Here is a 20237-nt window from a genome sequence, read left to right as displayed (position 1 = left end):
GATAAGAATGAACCTTGAGGACATTATGCTAAGGGAAACAATCAGAGAGAGAAAGACAAATACCATATGATCTCACTTATAAGTGGAATCTAAACAAAACAAATTACCAAGTTCATAGATACAGAGAACCAACTGGTGGTTGCCAGAGGTAGGGGATGAGTACAAATTTCTATTTATGAAATAAATTAGGTTGTGGGTGTAAAAAAATAAAGTAAAATGAGTTCTCAATGTTCTTCTAGTGCAACTAAATTCATAAAGAGATTTTAGGTAGAATACCAAAAAATGCCATAGCCTCCACACTCCCTGGAAAACATATGCCTGTTGTTTTCCAAAGAAATGAGAGGACAAACTCAGCTCCAAGGTCAGCTCATCTGTTAACTTGACTTAAGATAAAACTGTTCTCCGGTGGACATGAGTCAGTGACTGGGGTAGATTAGTCTTATGATAAATTTTAATCAAACAGCCATAGCTTTCTATGAAGATATATGATAATGAGACAGGAGAGATCGATTTAGGATAGAATGTTTTGAGAAGCCTTTTCTTTTTCTTGCAGGGGGTTGGGCAGGAGATGATACAAGGTCAGATTTTAAATGAACTCATGCCTCACAAAAGATTAGCAGCCTGGACAGATTTATCATTGAGTGTAAAGTCTCCTAAGGTCTAAGAAAAGGCAGGGGACCAGAATGTTAATCAAGTGATCAGAACAGATAGGAAGTTATAGCGCGGGGATGTGATGACTACAGATCTTCATCCGTTGTGTATGCAATTCTAATAGTAGCCACCTAATATTATTAACACAAACCATGTGAAAGAAACCCTCAAATATACTCGTTACAAAGGCATGCCCCAAGGGGGTCACACCAAAAGTATCCTGGATGAAACACAGGGCTCAGTCTGACTGAATAACCAGTCCTATGTTCTGGAGAGTATGTCTCCACTACCCAGGTTTTTAGGTTGCCACAAAGGGCCAGAAAATTTAAAACATGCGCAATGATTCAAAGTATGACAGAATCTGTAAGAGCTGAGTTTCTTACCCAGGAGGACTCATTGGCCAGGCTTGGCTTCTGTATTTGAAGGCATGGAGGCCTATCCCCTGAGCCTGATTCAGCGGCCTCTAAGAGTGTACTCAGAAAACAATTCCCAAGTCATGCTCTTGCACACTCCTGGTTACAAATCAGCAAACACAATCAACCAAACAACTACAAAGAAATATTTTGGTGAAGGTCAGTTGATTTAGGATTTAGTCTCAGTTCTGGCAATTACTGAGCATGTCTTCTTAGGCAAGTCCATATATATACTCTCTGAAGATAGTTTCCTCAGCTATAAAACAATAGCAATGGTACTGACCCTTTCTTTCCTGGTCATGGGATCAATGGAAATGTATCAGCTACCTCCTGCTGTGGAACAAGTTACTCCAAAACATAGTGGCTTTAAGTAATGGGCACTGATCATTGATTATCTCACAGGTTCTATTGGTCAGGAATCCATGCTACTGCTGAGTAGTGATGTTAATAGTATTCCATCTTCACACGTGGCTGTTACATCCAATTGGATGGTAATGACCATCTAGTGTCAGTGCCAGCTTTCTCTGACATTCTATATGGCTATCCTAGCCAATCATGAAATGTCAGGGTTATGATTCCAGCTAAGATACTGGATACAACCTTAGCCAGTATAGCTCAGTTGGTTGGAGCATAGTCTGGGCACCAGAAGGTCACAGGTTTGATTCCAGGTCAGGGCACATACCTAGGTTGTGGGTTCAATCCCACTTGGGGGAGCTTTTTCGAATGTATCTCTCTCACATTGATGTTTCCTTGGTTTCCTACCTCCCTCTCTCAAATCAATTAAAAAAACAAAACAAAACAAAACAAAACAAACAAACAAAAAAAACAGCCAGGATCAGGAAACAAGGATTGGCGCTGGGTTTGCAGACTATATCTCTACGGTCAGACTATATCTCAACTCCAGAAGAGAAGCTTGTTTAGGGAGCAATCTCACTCAGTGGCCAGTCTGAGTAGTAGCTTTCTAAGTTGCAAGTGGGTTTTCTTACGCACACTCACACACATATGCACTTCTGCAGCCTGAATCACACACAGAAAAGAAAAACATTTTGACAGCTGTACCAATCAAATAATGTGCAATAGGTTAATAAACAACTGGTGGATGAAATTCCACTGCAAGCCAGAAGACTCAGGAGACAGGCAAGGTGAGACTCTCAGGGTTAACAACATTCAAAGGCAGGGAGAACAAGGACAGGCCCCCGACAGAATCATGCCAGTCCCTCTGTCCTGGCTGCTGTACACTAGGCTGTGAGCCACACAGCCGAGAGCATCTGCCACAGGTCTCAGGCAGCTATGCAAGCACTTCTGCCATTTGCTCAGCTGTTGTGAAGTGAACGGAATGCATTTCCCAGGGATCCACCAAGCAGATTTCTCTTTCAATTCAGAATAATGTGATTAGAATACAAATTTTGTGTTGGCTCTGATTTCTGTCACCCTGAATATATATTTATCTGGATGAATACATCTGCTGCTTATTTTTGCAACTAATGGAGGTGAATAGAATATATCACACCACATTAAAAAAATGGGTAGGGCTAAAATAAATAAATAAATAAATAAATAAATAAATAAATAAATAAATAAATAAATGCATTTTCACCTAAGTATCGCTTACAGAAGTAGGTGCCCATTCACCTGGCAATTTCAAAGTATCTGAAACATAGTTTGTCAAAATTCTATTACTTTCCTTCTTTCTTGCTATGAGCATCACAATTTCAAGGAAAATGATTAAATGGTAAGTATACCGGCTCACCTTACAAATATCAATAGAGTTATTATGCTGTAGAAATAAATTCATTGGACTTGTTAAAAACGTGAACTGCTCCCTTCCACCAAAGAAGAGAAAAAGGAAACAAAAAGGAAGAGAAAACCATGAAGAATATAAAGGTTTTACTGACTGATCTTTGTTGTTGCTTTTCACATTTGTTATAAAGACTCTGGGTGTGGGGGGTTAATGATGTTAGTTATCTTGGTAACAAGCTATTAATTTTGCGCTTCAAAGATATTAACCACCTTTCTATACACAGTTTTCAAGCAAATAAACGGATTTAATCCCTGTATTGAAATACAAAACAAATAATCCCATGTTTTATAACTTTGCAAAATTGACTATCTCCTTGGCAATACTTTACCAGAGCCTGAGACGCAACTGCTGCTTAAAAAACAGTGTCTGGCAGTTTCTCTGAGAAGCTTGTGCAAGTGGATTTAATTACTACACTTTAATAGCCATTCCTCTTCAGACCAGACATAAAAGGTCACCGAGGAAAAGCATTTTTTCCCAGTGATTCAACCACACTGGGTTAGTAGAATGTCTTCTTCCAATGATTGCACAACTCCTGGGAGAGTCTTGCTTGTAGAGCATGACATATAGCTAGCGTTTGCAAATTTAAACAATTCAGTGGGGGAAATAAAATATTTAAGATGATAACATTTACTGTCAAAAGAAGTTTTTTTTTTTTTATCTTGTCTAATTCTCCAGAGTAAAATATAACATTTTAATTCTAACGCATCAATTTTAGATGATATTTATCTCCTAATTACCAACAGACATTTTACTTGTAAAAAGCACTACGCATGTATAATAATTACAGTATAAGATAGTTATTAGCATAAATCATGATGTTGATCTGTATTTAAGGGTCTCTATGCTCTAACAAGAACAAACAGTAGTTTAGGATATCAATATTGCCATGGGAAATTTATAATGATTTATTTCTTTGATTTATTAAAAGCCTAGTCATATCTCAAAGGTCTCCGAATACTCATAAAATTAGGAAAGTATTGCCATAAAATTAAGATATACTAGCAAAATCTTCATACAGGAAGCAATCCAACAGGATAGTACCTATTGGAAATTACTTACATTATAAAAAGATACTTAAAATGAAAATTTTAAGCTATATGAATACACTGTGATTTCATGACACTCATTTTTTTTTGTTCTATTGCTATAGAATATACCTCATTTCTAGTATAACCATTTCCTTTTCTTTTGAATTCACGCTGAAATAATGTATAAGTGAAAATATTTCTTTGATGTGTCCCTCAGTAGATGCGTGGATAAAACAGCTGTGGTACATTTACATGATGGAATGCTGCTACTCTGCCATAAAAAAGAAGGGAATTTTACCCTTTGCGGCAATCTGGATAGACTTGGAGAACATTATGCTAAGTGAAATAAACCAGTCAGATAAGACAAATAACATATGTTTTCTCTCATATATAGAGTCTAATGAACAAACTGAACTAACAAGCAAAATAGAAATAGACTAATAGAGAGCAGGCTGACAGTTCTCGGAGGTGGGGGTGAAGCAGGGGGTGTGAAGGGATGGAGCAACAGTGGGGGGGGGGAAGAAAGAAGTCATGGAAAAGGATAACAGTGTGGTGATTGCGGGGGGAAGAGGACGAAGGAGGGAAAGGGTATAGGGGATATAAATGGTGATGGAAAAAAATAAATATTTTTTTTTATTAATTTCAAGATAAGGAGAGATAGAAACATCAATGAGAGAGAATCATTGATCATCCATCTCCTAAGTATTGAACCCGAAACCCAGGCATGTGCCCTGACTAGGAATTGAATCGTGACCTCCTGGTTCATGGGTCAACACTCAACCACTGCATCACTCTGGCTAGGCATAAAACTTTTTAAAAGATAAATATTTAAAGCAATTTTTGCATAATAATCTATAATTACAGTTTTGCAAACTGTAGCCCATTAAAATTCTCTCTTCTGCTATTATTTTTCAATGATACAATATTTGAACAAGTTTATTATACTTTTTAGAAAATAACAGAAAAGTTATCTATACTAATAATAGAGGAATATGCAAATTGGCCAGGGAAGGGAGTGCAGGTAGGCAGTTAGGGCGATAGGGCCAGGAGGGAAGCGCAGATAAGCAGGCCAGGGGGGAAGAGTATTATAGATAGACAGGGGGATTATGCCAGGAGGGGAGTGCAGCTAGGCAGTTAGGGGGATCAGGTTGGCAGCAGAGAGCAAATAAGCAGTTAGGGGGATCAGGCAGGCAGAGGAGAGCAGTTAGGGCGATCAGGCCAGCAGGGAGGGCAGGTAGGCAGGTAGGGGAATCAGGCAAAGAGGGGATAGCAGTTAGGGGGATCAAGCCAGCAGGGGAGAGCAGTTAGGGCCATCAGGCAGGCAGGCAGGTGAGCGGTTAAAAGCCAATGGTTCCAGATTGCGAGAAGGATCCCAGATTGGAGAGGGTGCAGGCTGGGCTGAAGGACTCTCCTCCCCACTCACTACTGTGCATGAATTCCATGCACTGGGCCTCTACTTAAAAATAATTGAATGAAAATAAAGAATGGAGTAGATAAAACAAAAGGAAAATGTTTATAAAATTGCATATTTTTGTTAAGAGCCATAAACTATGAATAAAGGAATATAATTTATTCTTGATTGGGAAAACTCAATTTTATATCATTTCTTCCTAATATAATCTACAGGCTCAATACAATCTCAATGAAATCAGCAAGAGATTTTCTTGGAAACAGGGAGAAAGAAGTGTTCCATTAGTTTAGATTAAAGGGTATGAAAATTACAAGAATATGAAAATTAAATTTTATTGAGTTAAGGACTTTTAATTCTAATGATTTTTAAGTAATAGGATAACTGTACAAAGGATGTTTCTGGCAGCACTTCATAATAGTTAATCAATGCAAACAAACTATGCAAATAATATCTCATCCATATAATAAACACTCTCCTGTTATTAACAATGATGATAAGTTTCTAGATTTATTTTTCTATGAAAGATGTTGATTATATTCTGTTAAATAAAAAAAAAAAGTTACAAAACAGTACCCAAGGAATGATTCAATTTTCTTTACCTGTGTAGAAATGGAGAATATACATCAAAATGCTAAATGTGATTTTCTCTGGATAGTAGAACAAAGGGTTATTTTTTTCAAGTTTTATACTTTTTGATATTGAGGGAGTCTTCCATTATAAAGATGCATTATTATTATAATCATAAAACAATATTTTATTATTCTGTGTGGGAATTTATGGATAATAAATAATAAGCAGAATTGAAAAGAAGTGGCTATAAAAAAGTATCATATATAGGGTTGGGCAAAAGTAGATCTACAGTTGTGAGTATGTGAAACAGAATTCATTTTGATCTTATTATTTATTATTGTACTGTTTTCAATGCAAACAACTGTCAGCCTATTTTTGCCTCATTCTGCATATGCTGTTTAGAAAAGACCCACTTCAGATCAAAAGACACACAGACTGAAAGTAAAAGGATGGAAAAATATTTCATAAAAATGAAAACAGGAAAAAAAAATGCTCAGATAGCAACACTTATCCTATATAATAAAGAGTTAATATGCTAATTAGACTGAACAGCAGAACGACTATCTGGACGACCTTCCGGATAAAGATGGGGCTGCAAGGGCCGAGCCCCTTGCACAAATTTCGTGCATCAGGCCTCTAGTATCAGATAAAATAGATTTCAAAACAAAGGCTACAGTAAGAGTCAAAGAAGGACACTACATTATGATAAAGTAATCAATCCAATAAGAGACTATAACCCTTGTAAACATTTATACACCCAACACAGAAGTACCCAAATATATAAAGCAAATACTGATGGACTTAGAGTGAGAGTTGAGCAGCAATACAGTCACAGGAGAGGACTTCAACATCCCATTGACATCAATGAATAGGTCTTCCAGACAGAAAATCAACAGGGTATTTACTATGTGTCAGGCATAGTTCCAAAAGCACTTTCTGCATATTAAGTCAATTATTCCTCAAACTTATGAGGTAGGTGTTACCATTATCCTTCATTTCCCCCAGGGGAAAAATGGAGGCTCAGAGAGCTAAGTCCTTGCTCAAGGTAAGAGAGTAGGTGATTAAACCCAGATAATATGGCTCTAGGACACATTGCATGGTGTGTTTTTTTCATATTTTAGAATTTTAAACATTTTAAATTTTAGAATAGTTTTATGAAAGATACAAAACGGTAGTACAGAGAGTTCCTGTAGACCCCTTGTCAGCTTGCCATGTGGTTAAAATCTGACATTACAATGGAAGATATTTGTCATAACTGAGAAACACACGTTGGTTGATATTAACTAAACTTCACACTCTCCTTGGATTTCACTAGTTTTTTCACTAATGATGTTTTTCTGTTCCAGGATTCCATCCCCAAAACCACATCACATCAAGTTGTCATGCCTTTGTAGCCTCCTCTGGGCTGTGAGAATTTCTCAGACTGTCCTTGTTTTTTATGACCTTGACAATTTTGAAGAGTACTAGTTAGGTATTGTGTAGAATGTCCCTCAGTTTGGGTTTGCATGATCTGTTTTTCATGATTAGACTGTGGTCATGATTTTGTAGAAAGATCACAGACGTGAAGTGTTGTTTTCAACACATTGTACCAAAGGTACATACTACCAACATGACTTCTCTTTGATGATGACAACCTTGAAGACCTGGCTGAGGTATGTTTGCCTGGTTTCTCCATTCCTCCCCTCACTCTCTTTCTATAGTCCACTTATGGGAAAAAGTTACTGATCAAAGTCCACATTTAATTAAGTAAATGAGTGAGTGAGTTAAGAAAGGGGGATATCTATATAAATTATTCACAATTTCTCATCAGAGCTCTCATTTTTTACCCCTATTCTATTTTGCCTCTGATGGCCTGCCCTTTCTTACCATTTTGACAGAGTATTAACATGCAGTAGTGTAAAAAACATAATTATTAACTAATTTCTTACTTTTTCAAAAGTCAAAAAAATATGTTAGAATTAAATGGGACAACCAATAAATTTGTTTAAAATTATTTTTTACTACCACCAAGGGGTGAATTAGAAACCAATTTTTCTCAAGAGCATTCCATGAAGAACTTACCAGAAATATGCGTTCAAGTTGATCCTGAATGTCTTTCATTCCTGGAAAAGCAGCGACTCCTTGGATCATTTCAACAAAGATGCAACCAACTCCCCTAAAGAAAGGAGAAACAATTATTACAAAGACTTTGATATATTCTGCTTAGAAAAATAAATCTGGAGCTAGAATACCTACTCTGACAGAGGAAAAACAACGAATAAATAACTTTCTTAGTAAGTACCAACGACTGTGACACACACACACCTGGATCCCATAATTTTCCTTCTCCCCTCTTGTCTACTGCTATGAAAGAAATTTAAATAGATGCAACTATACTGGGCTCAGAAAATGGTAGAAACCAATAAAATAAAAAACGTGGTGGCTCCACCTTACTTACATGATGCAGTCCAGAAACCCTTACCCTGATATAGAAGCCACCAAAGCCTGTTCTAATATTCGTTTCCAACCTTATTTCACAAATTCATAATGTAGTTTTCTCTCTAGCTATCCAGGGCCCAAACACCTTTGCATCATATCTGGGAAACTTTACAATACTGCAACTGATCTGAACACAAACCCCAAGGATTCTGTTTCAATCAGTCATTGACTCAGGCTGCTCAAGCAATTTAAGGCAACTACACTGAGTATCTCTAAGCCAGAATGATCTGCCCATGAGTCAAGCATAACTCTATACAACTTGTCTCAAACTGCTGTTCTACCTACAACTCCCCACTTCTTCATCTACTTGCTCTTGACACGTGGATCCAGCCCAGTTTCTATACTGTGATGTAAATGCCAACTCTTCTACGAAGCCTTCCACTAACATTACAGCAAACAGAATAGCTTTCTTTATGAGTTTATTTTTGGAGCTCTTACTCAATATATATTGAACATCTACTATGGTCCACTTCTTCTCCTAGCTAGCCTGCCCTGCACATACTTCTAGCAAGGCAGTCCAGCAGGATATCAGGAGACCTTGCCCCGCAGGCAGCAGCTTGCACCCAAGCAGCAGGAACAACCAGCCCATAGTACAGGCAGGGAGCCAATCAAATACCGCTGCTGGGATCTTGGAGACCAAGACACTTGGGAGCAGAACAGAAATAAACTACCATGCGTAGATGGGTTAAGTCCCATCAGTGGCAGAGAACTTGCAAGAATGGCCACCTTCCTAGAGGTGAAGTCCCTGAATTGACCTGGTTCCTGCCTTCCTAAGGCCTGGATGTTCAGGTATTCCAGTGTTTGTGCTAAATCTCTACCTTCTAGCAATCCTCCAGGATATATATATATATATATATATATATATATATATATATATATATATAAATATTTTTTTTTAATTTTTTTTTTTAAATGGCTCTACGTTGAACAAGTTTGTTTCCTGACAGTGTCCTAATAAAATCATGGACACATTGGGGTACTTCTTTAATTGCTGCACTCCTTTTCCATTAGGGGTGAGCAAACCCTTGTGTCCGATCCTCTATAGCTGCCCCAGTTGCTATCACAAGTATATTATTAGCAGGGTTTTGAATTAAAGAAGTAATTTACAGAAATCTCTTCTCTGATATAGCACATACTTTCTATCCAAATTAAACACCAAAAGTATATAAAGTCAAAATGATAAAAACAAATGCTACTTTATATAAAAATAATTCAAGAAGTAAAGAATTAATTTCAAACTAGGAGGATGGATTCTAACATTTTTCATTTAAGATTTGAGAGACAAAATAGAAACCAAAATTATTTTATTAAAGCATTAAAATGCAATGATAATCTTATAAATATTGAGGTTTCAGATGTCCAGTTAGGTGTAAGATTTCAATTTGGTGACTTTACAAATTTTTACTTGATGAATTCGTTTCTAAGACTACTAAAGTACATTTTTATTGCCTTTGTATTTAAGTTTACAAAACTATATTGGATTTTAAATAGCTATCTACACCTTTTTTTAAATATTCAGAAGATACCCGCTATTCCCCACCTTTTGGCCTTAATCTTTCCCACAACAAGCTCCAACTCTGAGTGCAAAGACCTTCAGTAGAAGGCAAGCCACCCCCGCTGTCTACCCTGCTAGGCTGGATGATGTAACAACCATTACACTGTCAGGACTCCTCCAGAAATGATTTTACCATTACTTGGGTTTAGTCTATATCATCTCCATAATATGATGTTTAGAACAATTAAAAGACGAATCTATGCTGTAGTTCTACTTGGTTGGAAGGTAATGATATAACATACCTGTAGGCTCTTATCTGCTCAGCTAATGGAGGGCCTGGAATTCTCATTTCTAAAGGACATTTCTGAGTACATAATTTTTCAAAGATGCTTTAGGGTACACTAATAAAGCTGAGAGAATTATACTTAAAGGGTATATAAAAGAAAGAGATAGGAAGCTCAAGAAAATTAAAAAGTAGAAATATAAAACATATTAACATAGCAGACTACTTTATTACAGGAGCTGTCTTACTGCCTCCAATTTAATATGAAGAAACTATTACCTGCTTTCCATTTATTCCTTCCGACAGGAAATTAGCCCTGTGATTCCTATCTGGATGGATTAAGGTGACTGACTACCTTTAGTAGTTTACTAAGAAAGATTTGTCCACACTTGTTCTATCCTTATGATATATAAACTTATTTCAGCATGTCTCCTTTAATTTGTCATTTCTTTTGACAACTTGAGTAATTACATAATTATCAGCCTTTTAGTCTACATTTTTCAAGAATAAGAACTGGTCACAAAGCTTTCTGGTCACACAGGATTCATCGTGTTTAAATTCTTATTTTAGGATCAATTACGTGGTAAGGTAATATATAAGTATCCATGCATGATTACTCATCTTTCAATTCTTTTGAATTCAAAACTCCTAAATTTAATTTATGTCACATATGTATAAATACTTTATCACAATTAAGTTGAATTGATAATTTTAATATATTTTTAAATATATTTTATTGATTTTTCACAGAGAGGAAGAGAGAGGGATAGAGAGTTAGAAACATCAATGAGAGAGATACATCGATCAGCTGCCTCCTGCACACCCCCCACTGGGGATGTGCCCCCAACCAAGGTACATGCCCTTGACAGGAATCGAACCCAGGACCCCTCAGTCCACAGGCCAACGCTCTATCCACAGCCAAACTGGTTTCGGCTGAACTGATAATTTTAATTATGAGTAGAGATGGATTATTTTTTAGGTCTGAAGGTCATATAGTTTTGGAGTTCTTATTTTGACAAAAAATATAAAATTATGAGTAAAAAATTGGTTACAAAAGTGAATTTAGAAGTCCTGGCCAGGTTGTTCAGTTGGTTAGAGCAACGGTCGCCAACTGGTGGTCCATGGACCACTGGTGGTCACTGAGGTCCAAAAGATTGGTGATCACTGGGTTAGAGCATTGTTCCAATATGCCAAGGTTGCAGGTTCAATTCCCAGTCAAGGCACATACAAGAAGGCAACCAATGAATGGTAAGTAAATATGTGAAACAACAAATTGATGTCAGTCTCTCAGTCCCCCCTCTCTAAAATCAATAAATAAAATTTTTAAAAAAAGAAAGTGAATTTAGAATGAGAAAACAAATCAAAAGAAGTCATAAAAACTTTAATCTACAGAGGAATAAGACTTTTAGATGTATTGAGTTTTTTCTTCTTTAAAACCAAGAGTGAAGACAGAAGAGAGTGAAGGCCCCACATGCTCTCCAATTTCTGTCACATCTTTTATCCACAGGACTTCCTCTTCTCCAGCCATGCTGCTTTGCTGTCCCTCCTAAAACACCTAACACTCCTTCTCATGTCAGCACTGTGCTTGAGTTTTTCCCTCTGCCCAGAGTGCATTTCCCCTCATTACGTGCATGGATAATTGCTCCTTGATATTCAGAGATTAGCTCAGATGGCTCCATTGAGAAATGACCTTCTTAACCATCATATGTAAGGCAGGTTCCTCTTGCTGCTCAGACCCCATGTCTCACCTTTCTTTGCCTAGTTTGTTTTCTTCACATCACTTAAAGGATGTTAGCTTCTCTCTGCTTTTGGGGAGTGTGTCTCCTCTAGATGAAAGACTCAGGAGACAAGGAACAAGGTCATCAGCTTGTCTTCAAGGCATAGAAGGCACAGGGAAGTGTCAGGCATATAGTAAGGGCTCAAAAATAGTTGTTGAATGAATGAATGGATCAAAAGCAGTGCAATACTCCTTCTACTCTCCCTTTCTCAACTACCAAGCGAGAGCTGAACTCAGGGACTCATCTTGTACGGAAGAAGGGATGAGTGTGGATAGTCACCTTGCAATGGAGAAAACTGGTGAACAGTACCTTGACCATGTGAACAAGGCTACTGTCATCAGTGATAGGTCATGTGGATGGCACGTGCCTTTGATAGAATGTGATGATGGGGTCACTTCAACTCTTCAGACTTCCTCCCCCAAACATTAGGTGAATACAAATTAAGGGAAGTTCTATAAAATACCTGAATAGTGCTCCTCAAAACTATCAAGGTCATGAAAAGCAAGGACAAACTGAAAAACTACCATAACCATAGGAGTCTAAGGACACAGGACTACTACATATAATGTGGCATCCTGAATAGGGTCTTAAAACAGAAAAAGGAAATTAGGGGAAAAAAACAACAGTAAAATAAAAATAAAGTTAACAGCAATGTACTATCGTGGGTTCCTTAGTTGGGACAAATGTACCACAGGTAAGATATTAAGAACAGAGGAAACCAGGTAAGAAGTATATAGAAACTCTCTCTGGTGTGCAAGTTTTCTTTAAGTATAAAACTATTCTAAATTCAAAAGTTTATTTTTTACAAAAGGCAAAATGAAGGACAGCATTTCCTTGGGACAGTATATAAAATGAGTCAATTTAAGTAGAAGAGCCAGCATTTTAAGTTTTCCCCATATGAGAAAAAAAGAACCCCTATGCATTTTGATGAAGTTTTTCTTTAAAAGCAACATGAGCCATCTAGACCTGCAGGCTAGAATGTAAAATATCAGTTAAAGTTAACCTTACATAACATGGGCAGCAAACTAATTAAAGATTTAATTTGATATAAAGGTATTTAAAAATAGACATACACATTCTATGGCAAAGGAATTCAAGATTGAAAAAAATGATCTAAATGATTAAATTTCAGGCAATGAGGTGGGGAGGGTGTGGAATGCAGAGAAAGAATGGAATTCCCAGCGAAGGGGCAGGAAATTTTCTCTTTCAGAGAAGGAAACAGCGAGTTCAATGTCACTTCTCTGGGAAGGCTTCCTGATCTCTCGGACTGGCTGGCTGGATTAGGTCTTGCCCTAATTCCATGCTTCTCATGGTTACTTCCTAAAAGTGCAATTATTAATTTGTAAATGTTTTAGCCACGATCACCTTTCTCAGAACACAGGTTTGGTCTTAGTTTTAAAGGTGAAGTTCAAATGAGCCCTAGCCAAGGGGTTGTAACAATACAGCAGCCCTCCCAGACTTGAATGAAATGCGGTCACTATGGTCACCAGCTAAGATGCATTGTAATCCACCTATGCATTAACTACCTATATGGTAAAGTCCTGCTGGGATGTTATGGTGCAGGACAATTTTGTATCTTTCCATTAAAATAGGGATTACTTAAATCCATCAACTCCCCACTCAAATAATTTCTGCATTTAACACATGCCATTTCAAGCTGAGTGCAGGGGGCAGCTCCTGTGGTGAGTGTCTGCCCCCCAAAAGGGAGGTGACCAGCGGCAATGGGGGGGGGGGGCGGGGAGGAAGGGGGGCAGGGCCTGCCAGCAGGTAGCGACAGGCCACCAGCTAAGGCAGGTACCCCACAGATGCCTCTGATTGCTGGACAGGCCTAGCGACCCTACCCTATATATTGGGACAGTCTCTTAGATTTAAAAAGTAAAACCTGGCAAGGCTACTCAAACACTGAAAAAAACAAACAAACAAACAAACAAACAAACAAAAAACGGAATGATGCAGCGATGACATGCATGGACTCTGGCTTGCACATTTGTGGTCAGCCCTGATTCTGACACTTATAACTGTGTGACAAAGACAATTACTTAACTTCTCTCTGCTTCAGTTTTTCCACCCATAAGATTGGGGAAAATAGTACTACTGCCTCAGAAGAATCATGTTATGTACTACTTTTTATAATCAGGGCAAAAAAAATCCATCCAAAAGCAAGATGCCTTTCACCTGTATGAAAAGTATGGTCACTGGGGCATGCAGTGTCCTGGATTGTGAGAGGGATGTCCGACTGCTGGTTTAGACCCTACAACCCTTGAGTGATCCTGGAGTGCTAGAGGATGTAGGCCAGGCTGAGAGGAACCCCCTGGTTCCCGCCCCCCCACCCCATGCACAAATTTCATGCACCGAGCCTCTAGTTTTCTCATAATGACATTACTATTACAAGATGCTAATTAACCCAAAAAATGATTATCCCACGTGAAGCATAAAATAGGACCAAGAGATTATTATTATTATTTAATCCTCACCTGAGGATATATTTTTCCATTGATTTTTAGAGAGAGGGAAAGACAGAGAAACATCAGTGTGAGAGAAACACATCGATTGGTTGCCTCCTGCATGAGCCCTGACTAGGGCCTGGGCAGGGGAGAAGCCTGCAACCAAGGTACGTACCCTTGACTGGAATCAAATCCACTGAGTCAAACTGACTGGGGCCAGAGAGATTATTATTTATCTAAATTACATTAATCTTATTTTGGTCTTCAAAAAATAGTATTTTCTTCTTCCCTAATTCTCAGGGTAACCGTTTGGTAAGACTTGAATAATTTTTATTTTTTATTTTTATTTCTTTTCTAAGACTTTAATATTTTAAAATATGCTTCCAATTAAAATCTCCAAAAACAAACAAACAAACAAACAAAAACCACAAAACTCTCCTACATTTTAGCATCTGATTTCATCCATTTATTTACAAAGGCTTGAGATTCCTCAGGGCAGAGAGGAACAGTTTCACTCTCAAGTGTTACCCTTGCACCACAGAGCCCGATCATGACACAGGACAGATTGTGCATCTGAGTTTGTACAAAGAGGACATGAGCCAGCCGGCTCCCACTCTCACCATGAGGGAGACCTGTCTGCCCCTTCTCATTACAGCTTGCCTAACTGAAAGGTACAAGGCCTCTACTCAAGTTCAGAAAATCGGAAAGAGGGCTGCAGATGAAGAGAGTGTCAAGCTGCTTCTGACAGGAGGACAGATGAACAGAACAGGCCTTGCTGCACGTTTTGCCTTCCTCTCTTTCAACATTAGGCTGGATCCAGAAATCCCCACAAAGCCTTTGTGCTCATCTTGGGGGGGGGGGGGGGGGGGGGGAGCTCCTGAAGCAGCTATTGTCACTCTTTCATGCGGCTACACATCACATGGGGTCTGGTTAGAAGGAGGGTTCACTGCCCATCACGTGGGGTCTGGTTAGAATGAGGGTTCACTGCCCATCACGTGGCGTCTGGTTAGAAGGAGGGTTCTGAATGATGAGGCTGAGATCTCGCATATCTAACAAGCCTCTAAGCAATGTTCACGCTGCTGGTTGCAAGATCAGAAACCCAGAAGCAAGAATTGAGAGGAATCTAGGTAACTCTGTTTTGAAAGAGGTTTTATAACTTGGATTACTTCTCTGAATATAGATTCAGGCTCCAGTCAAAGGAATAACAAAGAGAGTAGACTAGTGAAATAAATTAGATTAAATGCTAAAGAAAACCTGAACTTCACACAAAGGAATACAATAGTAATTCAGAAAGGTTTCTCATTAATTAACCTAATAGGTAATTTTATTTAGCCATGCTTCACTGAAATAAGCCATCATGCAATTAAAGCTAGTGTGATTTGATGTTTCAAGACTGCCATTAATTTATCTCACTTCTTTCTGTGGAAATGTATATATTTGTAAGATAGGCCATGGTTTTGTTCCCTAGGATGTTAGCTTCTAAAAGATCAACATTTAAAAAAAAAACCATATTTTTTTGCTATAACTTATAAGAAAATGTATTACACATAACAGACGTGATCTTTTCAAGTTGGCATTTGCAGAATTTGAAAAGTGAAAGATTAAAAAATTACATTCCACATGCCCTTGGTGACTACTGAAGGGGCTGAATTGATTAAACTGTCACTCATCATTTACTGTGGTTAGCGCTCCATTAGGCTCAGATAGGCACAATATATCTTAGTCAAATACTTCTCTGGAGTGCTTAGTTCTCAAGGAATGAAAACCAAACCAAAACAAACCTAGACTGTGGGTAAAAGCCCATCTCAAAAAACATTCAACTCAAAAGATTAGATTTGTTATATAATGGGAAACTCTAAGATTTATTTTTCAAATGGTGAGACAAAATTATTTCTCCAAGAAGATACTTACAAGTTAAACATATCAGAACAAAAAATTAAATAAAAGCAAAGAATGAAGGCCAGGCAGCTAATGTAGTTCAGTAAGGCCAAGGCAGAGGGTGGCCAGTTGCTGACTTGGGAGTAGGTACCAGTGTTGACAACTGAAATAAGTCTTCTGAGAGGACTCAAGAATCCAACCATCTTAAAGTACTAACCAGCATTAATGCTTCTTATGTTACAATGGTAATTCTTGCTCACACATTTTAATATACTTCTTATCTATCTATCTATCTATCTATCTATCTATCTATCTATCTTTCTATCTATGTAATATGCATGTTTTAGTATACATATATTTTAGTACATATATATTTATGTGTATATGTAATATTTGTATATATTTATTATCATCATCATCATCATCATTATTATTTTAATCAAGCGGCAAGCCTGTATTTTTGCATTTTGGTCTAGCTACTTAAGCCAGAAACACAGAATCATCCAAAACCCTTGCCTTTCCCTTCATTGAGTGATGAAGTTGTCATATCCTAACTATTTCTAAAAATCCCTCCATTATGGTCTCTAACCATTTCCCTCCCTTCCTTCCTTCTTCTCTACCTGCTTCTTCTTCTTTTTTTTTAAAAAATATATATTTTATTGATATTTTTACAGAGAGGAAGGGAGAGGGAGAGAGAGTTAGAAACGTCGATGAGAGAGAAACATCGACCAGCTGCCTCTTACACACCCACTACCGGGGATGTGCCCGCAACCAATGTACACGCCCTTGACCGGAATTGAACCCGGGATCTTTCAGTCCGCAGGCCGACGCTCTACCACTGAGCCAAACCGGTTTCGGCTCTACCTGCTTCTTAAACCATGTCCTTTTTCCTACCCACAAGCCTCAGCTATTTCACCTTGTGGTGGAATATTTTATCCACAGCATGGCCTTCAATCTCAGCTTTGTCAACCTGGAAAGCTGGCTTTGACAAGTCAGCCCAAGTAATTGCCACTTGGTGAAACCTTCTGTGACCCCCCTCCCCCACTTCTCCTCAACAATCCACCAAGGATAAATTTATCATTGTCACCTCTGAGCCACCACTGTAGCAACTGCATACCTGTGTTATAGCTTATCACAGTCTTTCCCTCTGACTTGATGGCATGAATATGTCTTTCTCATCTCTGTAAGCCCCAGGACCTGACCCAGTGCCTGGTGCAAAATAGGTGTTCAATAAATATCTTAAAAATGAATGAATGTATTGCATAAACTAGTCTGAGCAGTACATACAAGAGACTGCAATAGAGAAAGAAGCTGGATATAGAACTAATATCATATTAAATGAAACACTAAAAAAAACAAAAAAACAAAAAAATCCAGTTCAATAATATTACCAAAATATCTAAACCCTAATTTGATTTATAAGTCACTCTGAGAATTCCAGCAGTCTCCATGGCAACCTCTGGTTCAGCAGTACAATTTACTCACATGGCAAAATTTAGAGATAGAGGAATTTTTAGAGTATGTCTAAGATAATGTTTTGACTTTCACACCTAAGGACACTGTATTACATATTTAAATGTCTTCGTTTCAGTCCCAGAACCTGAAACTGTGAGCCCTTCATTATGCCACCCTGCTTCCCAGTGACAAACAAGTGGCTTCATCTGGTCAGATTACAAAGGAAGAAACAGAAATGGCAAATTTGTTTTTGTTCCTGGTCACATAAATGTTAAGGATAAAGATAATGCCAAAATCAAGTCTCAAAATTCAGGTCTGAGCAGGCAATAAAACCACCTTTAAAACTGAAGTCTATCACCATTGCTGCTATACTGAAAATAAGATGGTGGTCTATGTTTAAAAATTCTTGGAAATGCAAAACAGGCTCCCTCAGATAATGAAGATCCTAGTGATAAAGTATTAAAATAATAGCCCCAGATTATATAGATAACTGAGAATATTCAGAGTAGGAATATCCACAAACTAGGCACACACACATACACATCAAAATATAAACAGGAAAGGTCCTTACTGAAGACTACTATAAGTAAACAATGTAAAACTCAAAGTACTGCATTCAATAGCAGAGAAGTATTATTTCTTGTACTATGAAACAGGAGAGGAAGAGAGAAGTCCCGTTTGATTAGTCATTTAAAATGCTACCAGAGAAAGTACTTCTCCAAGGAATAACTGAAGACCAGTCAGGACAAGAAAAAAGCATTAATAAGCCTTGTGCATCTTTAATTTCTGTTTATATGACGGCTGATGCAGAACAAGGAAGTCATATTATAAGATTTCTCCCTGCAAAAGTTATTAATCCTCCATTAGTGGGGAATTAGGAAAAAAATTATTCACGGGTAATTATGTTAAAGATCAAAGCAAATGACACATTCAAGCAATCTTTCTAGAGAAATCGTATCTCACATACCATGAAGAGAATAAGTGCTGAAAGAATATTAACAGTGAAATATTTAACAACCATCTGATATCTCATTAAATATATGGAAGACCTGAAGGCAAAAACCTTCCCATTGTAAATCCTCATTTTCCTTTTTTTTTGGGGGGGGTGGGGGGGTGTAAAGGGTGGTGGCACAGTCTATGGGCTTTTTGAAGTATTCTCAAAGGCTTGCCCTAGAATATGGCTATGTAGACTAGACATTGAGCATAGACTACCAAGTGAATGATGTCCCATGGAGTTGTGTGCAATGACAATAGTGAGTGGTGATTGAGAATAGGGACCAGGTCTTTTCACGGCTGACCCTCTGAAAAGTCTGTAAGGTTTTGTTGAATGAATGAATGAATGAATGAATGAATGAATGAAGATACTCATATTGTGTCAGAGAGATCTGTGTGGAAAGGGGGCTGCCATGGGACTCTAGGGGTGTTTCTTTTCTTTGTTACCACTAACCAGCTAGTTAGTGTGTACAACATAAGCAAGCACTTTCAGAATTTGGGGATGGGGTTATAAAATGGCCATGAAAGAATTAAAAAATTATGAATTTATTTCACTGGTTACTAAATTCTGAAATAATTGACTATCCTAGGGTGAAATATGATAAAGTTTTTAAATTTGTTGACTTTACATCAGACCAGGAATATTCTGAAGCAAGCATGGAAAAGCTATCGATCAAGGAAGAACATTTACATTAATGATGAGAAAGAATACAAAATCCCTCCCAAGTTTCTATACAAAACACAATTATATATAAACATCTCATTCTTGGAATCTGTCTCACATGGAAATACAGAGAAACATAAAATGCTGTATAGCAAAACTAAACAACCCACATGTGAATAGGAAAACAGATTATGTCATTAGTAATTTACTAAGTGCCTATCACACAGTATGATTAAGTTTTGTTTTATTTATTTATTTATTTTCCTTATTGATAAAGGTATTACATATGTGTCCTTATCCCCCCATTGGTCCCCACCCCACACTCATGCCCTCACCCCCCTGTTGTCTATGTCCGTTGGTTAGGCTTAAATGCACGCACTCTGAGGTTTGATGGTCTGATGGATGCTTCTCTGTCTCTGGGTCTGTTTTTGTTCATCGGTTTATGTTGGTCATCATTATAATCCGCAAATGAGTGAGATCATGTGGTATTTATCTTTCTCTGACTGGCTTATTTCGCTTAGCATAATGCTCCCCAGTTCCATCCATGCTGTTGCAAATGGTAAGAATTCCTTCTTTTTTACCGCAGCATAGTATTCCATTGCGTAGAAGTATCACAGTTTTTTAACCCACTCAGCTGCTGATGGCCACTTAGGCTGTTTCCACATCTTAGCTATGGTGAATTGTGCTGCTATGAACATAGGGGTGCATATGTTCTTTTTGATTGGTGTTTCTAGTTTCTTGGGATATATTTCAAGAAGTGGGGTCATTGGGTCAAATGGGAGTTCCATTTTCAGTTTTTTAAGGAAACTCCATACTGTTCTCCACTGTGGCTGCACCAGTCTGCATTCCCACCACCAGTGCACGAGAGTTCCTATTTCTTGGCTTCCTCGCCAGG

The 20237-nt window shown here is 37.9% G+C and overlaps 1 protein-coding gene across 2 annotated transcripts in view; it reads right to left on the bottom strand.

The window, feature by feature from the left end:
* The window catches only part of CDK14 (cyclin dependent kinase 14), a 487128-nt gene that overhangs the window by 179650 nt on the left and 287241 nt on the right, over positions 1–20237 (bottom strand). For both annotated transcript variants that reach the window (XM_084897427.1, XM_084897428.1), the window contains one exon: positions 7936–8029. In XM_084897427.1, the coding sequence (XP_084753553.1) occupies positions 7936–8029 (94 nt within the window). The remainder of the gene's footprint in view (positions 1–7935; positions 8030–20237) is intronic.

The sequence above is a fragment of the Pipistrellus hanaki genome (genome assembly GCF_964339955.1).
Source record: "Pipistrellus hanaki genome assembly, chromosome: 10".
In the NCBI taxonomy this organism is placed as follows: Eukaryota; Metazoa; Chordata; class Mammalia; order Chiroptera; family Vespertilionidae; genus Pipistrellus; species Pipistrellus hanaki.
Note: the sequence above shows the minus strand (reverse complement) of the source record. Positions and strands in the feature narration are given on the sequence as shown.